The sequence below is a fragment of the Polyodon spathula genome, chromosome 1, assembly GCF_017654505.1.
Source record: "Polyodon spathula isolate WHYD16114869_AA chromosome 1, ASM1765450v1, whole genome shotgun sequence".
NCBI lineage: Eukaryota > Metazoa > Chordata > Actinopteri > Acipenseriformes > Polyodontidae > Polyodon > Polyodon spathula.
The window spans coordinates 90,859,819-90,870,678 of record NC_054534.1 but is presented as its reverse complement, the minus strand read 5'-3'; the positions used below and the strand labels follow the sequence as shown (position 1 = coordinate 90,870,678).

The 10,860-nt window shown below is 36.9% G+C and overlaps 1 protein-coding gene across 1 annotated transcript in view; it reads left to right on the top strand.

Annotated features, from left to right (window-relative positions):
* LOC121324170 (phospholipid-transporting ATPase IA) overlaps window positions 1-10,860 on the top strand; it is a 105,486-nt gene that overhangs the window by 32,958 nt on the left and 61,668 nt on the right. Inside the window, exons 8-14 of the mRNA XM_041265718.1 lie at window positions 1,263-1,332; window positions 1,830-1,957; window positions 2,578-2,689; window positions 4,650-4,815; window positions 7,228-7,355; window positions 7,975-8,052; window positions 8,612-8,700. Of these exons, the coding sequence (XP_041121652.1) occupies window positions 1,263-1,332; window positions 1,830-1,957; window positions 2,578-2,689; window positions 4,650-4,815; window positions 7,228-7,355; window positions 7,975-8,052; window positions 8,612-8,700 (771 nt within the window). The remainder of the gene's footprint in view (window positions 1-1,262; window positions 1,333-1,829; window positions 1,958-2,577; window positions 2,690-4,649; window positions 4,816-7,227; window positions 7,356-7,974; window positions 8,053-8,611; window positions 8,701-10,860) is intronic.

Genomic DNA, 10,860 nt, shown 5'->3' with positions numbered 1-10,860 from the left:
ACTTAGTGGGTTTGACACAGTTTTGTGGAGGACCCACTGTTCTATATTGGATGTTGCAACCTCTTGTATGCATGTGGTAAAGCGGCTGTTGTCACACTGTTACTCTGTGACGTGACACATGCATGTTGTTGTGACAGCTCCTGTTTTTCCCACCCATTCTGCATCTACGCTCCTGCTGGTTGTACCTTTACTAATCACAGAGCTTGCAGAATCACACTCTGACGCCGTTTGGTTGAGGTGGTGCTGCTGCATTGCTGTTCTGTTAATGTTGTGATGATGTTGCATTTACCATCTGCCTTTTTAACTGTGCTCTATTCTCACTGTACATTTGTTGTTAGTTGTGGGGGGGGCAGTGCTGGAAATTCCACCTAATTCAATAATGGATGTTATTACCCGCAAGGTTATTTGTGCAAAACTTCCTTCCCTGTGTGCATTTTTGCTTTGTTGGAGAAAGTAAAACATAAATTAAATACCATCACCCCATTATGTTTGAGTGTCTAACTATTAATATAAAATGCCCGTGTGTCAAATTCATTGCTGTTAATAAGAATAATTGTTTTTATAGGACAACTAAATATGATTTTATTTCTTGATTTTAGTGTGTGCTGAATAGCTACTTTACAGTTTACTTTAGACTCTCAGGTGTTGCCTTTTTTTCTCTGAGAATTCACATTACAAAACTTATAATATTAATACAAGTCAATTAAGGCTTTTGGATCCTATAAATAATAATGAATTTAAACAGTACTATTCATAACGTTTTAAACACTGACTTTAGACTTTAGACGCTAGAGTTTTGGACTCAGTGTAGCTTCGGCAATTAAGAACGTCATGAAATATTTCACGTTTAATTGTCCTGAAATGTTTTTTGTGTGTCTATCATCAAATTAGTGTTAAGTTGTCTTCTATTTTAATGAAGAATAAAATGCATTTTTTTTGCACATCGAACTTGAAAAAAAATTGGCACTAAAATAACGTGGTTATGTTATAGTATATTTTACCATATTTAAAATTGGGCATGCAAAACAAGTAGCTGTCTAATTTACTGTTGATAAACTTGAGTAAGAGGAATACAGTACGTTGTTTTTACCTTCATGCCATACTTACACAAGTTTAACTTTGTGATAAGATACTATGAAGTTAAATCTGACAAAAAAATAGATGTAATACATGTTTTTCCTGCACAGTTGTATTACTGCAGTTGTTTGGGATTAAGACGGGTACATTCTCCTCCTGCATTCTTGTCACTTTGTTTTAAATAGTGAGCCCCAGGCTATGTGCTACATTGAAACATCAAACCTAGATGGAGAAACCAACCTTAAGATCAGACAGGTATGTTTGTTATGTGACGTTTTGCATCAACTGTTATGAATAATTTAAAATTTTAAACGTTTATTAAACTTTTTAAGTGATCCGAATAAGTGTCTGTCTGTTTTTCATTGCAAGTACGTATAGTCCACTTAATAGTTTTAAATGACATACCCAGGAATGTGCTATAGTTATAATTTGTGCAGACAAGAGGGTTCGAATCATTTTACTAGCTTCTTTTCAAAATGTAGTGTAGGATTGTATGTGGATTGTATGCTGTGTCAGTTTTAATGTTAAAGTGTCTATCTGTAAAAGGCCATGTGTGTTAAGTTATATTTAATTTTGGATGTTACATTGCAGTACATGGTAAAACAAACAGCAAGGTTATATAGCAAACAGTTAATACAATAGGTTATTTCAAAAATAACATCAACTTAAACAAGAATACTTTATAGGATTATTAAAGTTAAAATGCTGTGTATATATGTATATCCCCTATTATTCCTAATGTGTTCTTTCAGGGCTTGCAGATAACATCAGAAATAAGAGATCTTGACAGTTTAATGAGACTTTCTGGCCGCATGGAATGTGAAAGCCCCAATCGTCATCTATATGATTTTGTGGGCAACATAAGAATTGATGGTCACAGGTATGCACCACTTTCTTCAAATGAACCACTCACATGTGGATAGCCTATTAACAGTGGCGGTTCTTCTTCGGCCTTAGCTAATTTGAAATGGTCTTGTTTTGAAAATGCTGCTTTCTGCTAGCAATTGAGTGTTGCTCTAAAGTTTAACTGTTTGATACCCTGACAGTCTGAAAAAAGCATAATTAGCCAAATGCCCAGCTTCCTTTCAGTGAGCTGGAAATAAAATATCCAGTTAATTATCTCACTTCCATTTCCTAGTCGTGAATGATAAATTCTTCAGACTGCACGTATTTTGTCTAGACTCCAATTAAAGTTTAATTTTTCCCACTACTATATGTGACTCGGTTCTAACAAGGTTTACTCTGAGAAACATGTTATTGCATATTTGTTCTTGTTTTTTTATTTTTTTGCATTGCCACAGAGCATTGTACAATTAAAAATATGAACACAATATAATAGAAATGATTTAACCAAACTGAAAGGAGTAAAATTGAAGCAAGAGAAAAATATTAAAAAGCCTGTTGAGTTTTTTTTTTTTTTCACAGAAGGGGAAATATCCATCCAGTGCTATTTTATCAAGATTGTCACAGAGCCTTGATTTTCCATTTGTTTTATTCCAGCACTGTTCCACTGGGTCCAGATCAGATTCTGTTAAGAGGCGCTCAGCTGAGAAATACCCAGTGGATTCATGGAATAGTTGTCTACACGGGTCACGATACGAAACTGATGCAGGTACATCATGTCTTTACTGGAACTAAGTGATATGCTACAGCTTCTGAGTGCATTGGACCAGTACATGAATGCCATTAACATTTCCTTTACAAAGAAATTGATTAAAAGAGTGGAAGGTGGTTTTCACAGTGCCACTGCCAAGCCAGAATACCATTATAGGCTAAAATTGTCTTTTGTAACTACAGTTTCTATATTTTGTTCTTAACAAGACCATGAGTTTAAATGGGCATCATTCTTAAACTATTTGTATCATTATATTATATGAGAAGTGAAATCCCTCCACTATTCACTTTCATTGGGATTCAACTTCCTGTCAAAAAGAGTCCATTGATTCCGCTGAGCTGATTGAATAATTAAAAGAGCAGAAGCAGCACTTCTTTGTTTTTTTTTGTTTTTTTTAATTAACAACCAGGACTTTAAAACAAAGGAAGACCAGAGCACTTGTTATACTGTATAGTAGAACTAATAGAGGAAACATAAGCCCCTTTTACACTGGCACTTGTACCCAGGTTCGGACCCGGATTCTGGCTACCCGGTTCACTGTCCCGCGTAGTGTGAAACCACGTATCTGGGTCGTACCCAGAGGTCCCAGCAACCCACCTCAGGATTTGGGTCAACACACTTTGATGCGGATAGAGCAAGACAAAAGGCATGACGGTCGATGAATAATAAATAGCCACACCTGTGTGAAAGTTTCACGTTCTCAAGGAACGTTTTTGTTTATTCTGTTTAGCCATATTTTTGTTGCTTGAGGCACAGTGTGAGCCAGATTTGCAGCAGGGATGAAGAAATGTCCGCTCTAATCAACATTTTGGCAGATGGTTCAATCTAGAGAAGCGTGGATGGAAGCGTCTGTAACAAGCTGCTTCCGGGGCATTGCTGCGCGCATTGTTTACTTGCGCCTGTCACCCAGGTCGACCCTGCTTTAGAAAAAGCTGTGTGAAATCAAGTAGCTGACCCGCATTACATCTGCTCCTAACATTGGTAGGTTCCGACCCGAGTAGAGCATGCCAGTGTAAAAGGGGCTATAGAGTGTACTGTCAGTCTCCCTTGATAATATATTCCCTTAAAAGACTACCATGCTTCCATGATCCACAGAACTCGGGAACGTGCTCGAGTTGCCCCCCCCCCGTTTCCATGTTTTTAAATTACTCCATTTGTCTCCCAATTTGGGCAGGAGCCTGAATTCTCTGGTCCAGTTTCACTGCTTGGGCTAGCCTGAATTCTAAAGTCTGAATTTGGGGCTGGGAGAAAATTACTAAATGTCAATCAAAAATGTTGTAGGGGGCGGGAACATAACATATAACAGGGCATTTACGATGGTGTTAAATTTGGCGGATTTGCTACCTTGGAGGATTTTAACGCTTTTTGAATTGCCATTTTTCACTTAGCACGGTCACACACGTTATTCCCTTGTCCAGTGCTTCTTGCCCTCTTCATGCCAGTCTGCCAGAGGTATATGTTCTGCGTGAAACAAATGCGAAATAATATCTAGATGGATTTATCTTTTTAATTGTGGACAATTTGACTGTAATGCCTACTGCAGCGAATGCACGTCCTGACCTTTAACTTGCAAGTATTTCTAAGGAAAATTGATGGTATTTCCTGCCCAACTCTCGTGATAACTCGGGTAACTCAGAAAAGCATGGAAATGCCTCCTTTTTCACCAACTCGAATTGTCCATCAACTAAAGTTCTGGGAGAATTCAGACCAATTTGAGCGCACTCGAGTTGGCTGTACATGGAAACCAGGTATTTGTAGAGTGAATTGCTGAATTTTTCCTTGTATACTATAACAGATTTAGGCAAAATATACATTTATTGTGCCTGGGGAACAATTACTTGTTTTAGGTTCTGATTTGATAGTTGATCAAGTGTGTGTAAATAAATTAGATACACTCTGATAACCTGTATTACCTAAGTTTATCTTTTTTTATTAATGTTGCCTTTCTTCCCCTCAGAACTCTACAAGACCACCCCTAAAGCTATCAAATGTGGAAAGAATCACAAACATTCAAATTCTTATTTTGTTTGGTTGTCTGCTCGCCATCTCCCTGGTCTGTGCAATTGGTCAAACTATATGGAAAGGGAAGCACGGCGATGGAGCTTGGTACATGGATTTAAACTGTAAGAACAACCTATTAGCTATACATATTTAAGGTACTTTGCTACCGTTGTTAATGCATCTTTTAAACACATAATCCTACATACATAATTACTTCAATCTCAAAAGTTTGCCATGTTTCCATAGACAGTAATTGAAAAAAGCTACAAAAAAAACAAGCATGGTTATTGTTATAGTAATGAAAATGAAAAACTAAGACATTTCCATGGATGTCATACTGTAGCAAACTGCCTTAAATGTTTTTAATTTATTATAGTAATGAGGATGTTTTGAATTGCTGATGTTTTTTATTTATAAAATAAAGATACATTCTTACATTACCGGATAGTCATGTATTTTAACTGTTCTATGATTCTTTTTTTGACAGCTCCAGGTAGCCACCCATTTTAAAGACTTGGCCATCTAACCACTAACTACAGCTCTGCAAAGCAACCTTCAGTGGCTTGCTGTTAAGCACGAGTTTCTAAGGAGAAAAGGGGTGGATCACATACTTGGACCAGTGATAGGTTTTCCACTAACAGTAGTTTAGACACCGTCATTGAGGCTGGATTCAGTCATTCAGTGACCAGCTTATGACTACTGTTCTATGGTGACATTTAAGACAGGAGTTTGACCTGTTTGCTGTTGAAAGTATGTGTTGGGGGGGGGGGGGGGGGGGGTGCTGAGTACCCTCCTGTGTTTGGAAGTTTTGAATGCACTACCCTATAAAGCAGATGAAATAGTCTGTGGGACAAGAAGGAGTTCTTTTTTGTTTAGATTTGGTTTTGATTGAATCCACCCTTGCATCACGAGTGCTGTACAAGTTATTTTCATTAACAATCCCGTGCTCGACCCCTATCCATGTAGTAGCATTATATAAGGTTATTTATGTGGCTGCCCTTACAGCATAGGGACACCTTAGCATAATAAAATGCAAAAGGATTTTTGCATACATTCTTGCCACTGTGTCATTTCAGTTTCACCACACTTAACCCCTTGGAATAGCTGCCAGTATAAGTCCCATAGCAACAGAGAGCCATTAGCAACTTTATAAACAATGACCTTACTGTAATTGCAGATGGATTTATTAGTTTTCTACCCGTTGCCCTATATATATATATATATATATATATATATATTTGCAGGCTCTACCGTGTGGTAGATGACCGTGACTGGAGTTATGCAACCGAGCTATAGACGAGGGCGCTAACTAAAGTCAAGGTCATCTACCACACTGTAGAGCACGTATGGAGAGGGCTCTGTCACTATTAGAAAACTATTTATTTATTTATTTTCTCTTTAAAAAACACTTTGAAATCTATATTTACCTTGAACCTGTGATATTTCGCCTGGTAACCTTCCGCTGAGGAAAATAGTCCCTAACATAATTGGAATAGAAAAATAAAAATACATGTAGAGAAAATGGTTTTCATTATTATTGTTATTATTATTATTATTATTTATTATTATTATTATTATTATTATTATATTATTATGACATTGCCAGATAAATTAACTGTAGGATTGTTGAATAGTCTGTGTAGTGTAGGGTCAGACTCGAAACTTATTGTTGGAGGCGGGACGTCATTCAAGCGGGAAGGGAGTGGATTGGCTGGTGAGGAAAGAACTGAAACAGGGTCGGCAGTTTGACTGGCTGGTTTTGAGGCAGGGGGTTGTTTGTATCCAGCTTATGACAGAATTGTGGACCAATCGTGTCTTTCCTGTTGATTTGCTGTCCAATAACTGCGAAGTGAGCCTTCATTACAGTGGTTTGCCAGAGACATGATTTTCCTTGACTGTAGACCAGCGTCAGAAAGTATTGATGTTTAAGTAGCTTTTTATGTTAACAGATTAGTTGTAGATTAGAATGGTAAAGGAAAAGGCCGGTATTTCTGCGTGGATTGATTTAAAATTTTATTCACAGTTAAGCACTTCAACGTTCCAGTGGGCATCTGTGCAAAATGGAAGCCCGCTAGATCTGGAAGATCATTGGCTGTTCGCACTCAATCATTTTCTAAATATATATGTAATCATTACAGATGCTGCCAGTGGCAGGTCCGTGATGATACATGCACTGTACAGATTGTACATGTTATATGTTGAGGGGCAACAAAATAAGTTTATAGTCTATTTTAATCATTTCAACAAATTGTACTGATGTATTTATAAAAACATTTTTCTGTGACTGCTGCAGTAGCTTTTATTTTTGTTTGATGGTACAATTCTTGGAATAAATCAATGATCTGGCCTCTGTTGTTATGTGGAGCTTTCATACCATTTGAGGAATTTATATTGCAGTACACAGTACATCTGATGCATTTAAGTTGTGTAACAAAGTCAACATCATGGTAAAAGTATAGTGGAGAATGGGTTTTTTTTGTTTTGTTTTTTGTTTTTTTGGACTGATTTCATTATATTTATATTTTTATTCACAGATGGTGGTGCAGCCAATTTTGGATTGAATTTCCTGACCTTTATCATTCTCTTCAATAATCTCATCCCTATCAGCCTGTTGGTTACCCTAGAAGTCATTAAATTTATCCAAGCATTCTTCATAAATTGGGTGAGTGAGAAGTTCACTTTATAAGCAAAAACCTTTGTTCTCCTGATTTGATAACAAGGCAGGTTTTTTGAAGGCATAACCACTCCACACCATGCATAGAACACACATATCTTCTCATGCTTTTTGCCTCTGGAGATGTCTGTTCTAGTTCAGCAGTTTCAAATTAGGTAGACAATATTGTTTTCCCAATAATGTTGCCATACATTCTCGCATTCACTACTATGTATTGTACTGCACTGTATAACTGAATTGGTATTACCTATTTTCTTATAAAATGTATAGGGTTAAGCTGTTTCTTTTTATACATGACTACCATATTTAGATTGTGTGTACCGCTTGTCTCGATAATGCTTTATTGCTTATTGTTTACACATAAACATGATCTTTTCCACCCTTAGCTGTTTTAACTAGTTTATTAATTAATTGTGATTACAGGTTTTGCAGATAGTTATACAAGGCAAGTGCAGTAATGACATTTTGAGCTGTTTTATTGTAAAGATGCCAAAAGTCATTCGCAAATGTCCTGCTCTGTAGCTGAGCTCAGTGAGAAATTGAGGTCAGATTTAAGCAGTTCTGCAAACTTTTTTTTTTTTTTTTTTTTTTTTCATTTCTCCCCCAGGATGTTGATATGCATTATGAGGTGACGAATACTCCTGCAATGGCGCGCACTTCCAACCTCAATGAAGAGCTTGGACAGGTACTTTAATATTAGTTTTTTAATACTATTAGTTTTGCCCGGTATCTTTATCTTCACTAAATGTTACAACATTTTATAGACAAAACTCGGATAGAATGCACAGGCCCTTTTCATTTCCCTCGACCAACTATTATAATATTAAGGCAGTTTTTATGTTTGCCTTGAGTCGCTTACGGTCAGACTCTCAGCTGAGTAAAACCTGTGCAGGTATTTAAATACATGCAATAAACAAAGTGAATGAGGAGCAATATGTATTTGATGTCTATTAACAAATTTGAATTAAAATTAAAATGAATCTAAGTTTGCTCTGTTTAACGCATGAACTAATATTTTCCTAAGGCACATTTTTCCTTGCTAAACGTTAGCAAGGAAAAACAAGTTAGCAAGTCCCATGCTGTTTTTTTTTTTTTTAATTGCCTTCCACTTTTTAAGGTAAAATGTAACAACTGAATGGGTTTTTTTTGCTGGTCCGATACAAGAACACTTTTATAAGAATTTATACAAAGAAGCACTATTTAGGACTAGGCCCCGCTAAAAATAAATCCCATTTTTGTTTCAGGTGAAATATATATTTTCAGACAAAACTGGAACCTTGACCTGCAACGTGATGCACTTTAAGAAGTGCACGATAGCGGGAATTGCATATGGGTGAGTTGAACAGGTTCTCCCATTTAAAGACTGTGTTGAAATTCTTGGGTATAATTTTCACTGAACACAGATGTGATTTTGCAACACGCTCTTTTATCATAGAAATAGCCTTTATCTTTAGATTACTTCAGAATCCTCTAATTGTAAGCCCTAGTCATGCCACATAGAGTACATTAGGCATACTGATGGCCAGGGAGTTGGGTAAACCAGCACCTGCTATGCTCCCAGTGGTGTCTCTGGGAAGACAAGCTACAGTACTAGCAGTGGTGCCTGAGCAGCCAGTACAAGTGATACATTGGGGAATAGTGGTATAAATATTGAATACTGTATGTGTATCAGGGTTTGTACACTTCAAAGAATGTACAATTCCATGATATTTTTCATGACTTTCATGAACTATAATTCAGATTTCCATGACCATCAAGGACATATTTCACATGACTTAAACATGGTTGAGTGGCAGGATTTGACCTATCCAGACACTAAATCAGCTAAAGCAGAACAAAAGGAACACATGAGAAGAAAATACAACAAAACTGTGAAAATGTTACGCTGCTGGTTAATGCATTCTAATTAACAGATCAAGTAATCCGAATAAATACACTTCAGGGAACTGAAATTACTTTTTGGGTTATGACCACAATCCAGAATCAGAGAATTCTGGATCAATCCATAAAATACTTGTCTTAAAACACTGATGAAATGCTATTGTAAAGTAACGAGTAAAGGAAAACACAACTTTTTTTTTTTTTTTTTTTTTTTTTTTTAATAAACAAATTGTTTTTTTTTTTGTAAAAAGCTACTGGTAAATAAAGTACCAGTGTGTTAGTTCATTTAGTGTGTTGGTCTCTGTCACAAAGAATGCCGGAGTGGGTGGCGTCAGACCAGAGCCAGGAAATAAAACAACAAGCGGTGGTGTTTGGTGGAGCTGAGCGAATACTTTCGCTCAGCATTTAATAAATAAACAAACAGACAGAAAATAAACGGTTGTAACAATACAAATTCGCCAAAATAAACAGACAAACAAAACGGACCAAACAAAAGACAGTGAGCTTCTTTTACTTTACGTTATTATTAGTTTTATTCTCTTTACCTCCGTCTCCAATCCCGTTCTCCACTCACGAACACACAACCCAGAGTATGTGAAAACATGCTGCTTTTATGCAGCTGTACCGAGACTCGACTGGTAATCAATCATTCAATTGGAGTCTCAGTACAACTGCACGTGAATTAATAAAGTGCAATTCCCCTTGCTCACATATTACATTTTACTTGCACGTGAAGTGCTGTGCAATCCTCGTGCCTAAATACAAATATATATATATATATATTTAAACACTTGTGTTACCCAGACCCGTTTATATCCCGTGTACCAGTGACTATACACCAACATTAAACACACAGAAAATGTACACAGTGGCGGCACTTCGTCACAGTCTCCCTTTTTCGTTTCTCGATTCTTCTTTCTGTTCTTCACTACTTGTGTCACTGGCGTAACTTTTATTCTCTTAAGTAGTGTCATAAGACATCCATTCTGTAGCTATAATTTACTGCTTTCTTAAGTTATCCTTCAAAGGCTTGCTTATAAACCAGGAAAAGAGAATAAAAAAGACTGCAGGCTCTAATCTAATAACAGGGCAACGATTTCTCACGCATCACACCACCTGCAATCTGGCAGCTCTCACAAAACTTCTAAAGCAAATTTATTTTATTTGTATTTGTACCATCTGAACTTGCTTTCTGCAAACACTTAACCCTAACTGGCTGTACATACTGCTACATGACACTAACTGGCTGCACTTGGGGTGATCATGCTGTACAGCAAAATATGACAATAAGGCACTGCATTTCTGCTCTGCAAATTCAGATTCAGGCATGGTTTACTCGAACTCAAATCAACATTCATAATTCTCTACGTAATGCACTATGTTTTCTACAGTACACAATTTGTCTTTTAACGCTTTAGCGATCAAAAAGCGTGCGTGCACATACTTGTTTTAATTAACCAGTGTTGTAGGCTATGACTACCGGCAATTACTGTGTACAGTATAGCTCCTGTTCAAGTGTGCCACGGTAATTTAAATTTCACAGGGTATTTGCTGTGGCTGTTAGGATAGAGTAGAGGAAGCAGAAACGAGCTATTAGTAAGACAGTGGCGAG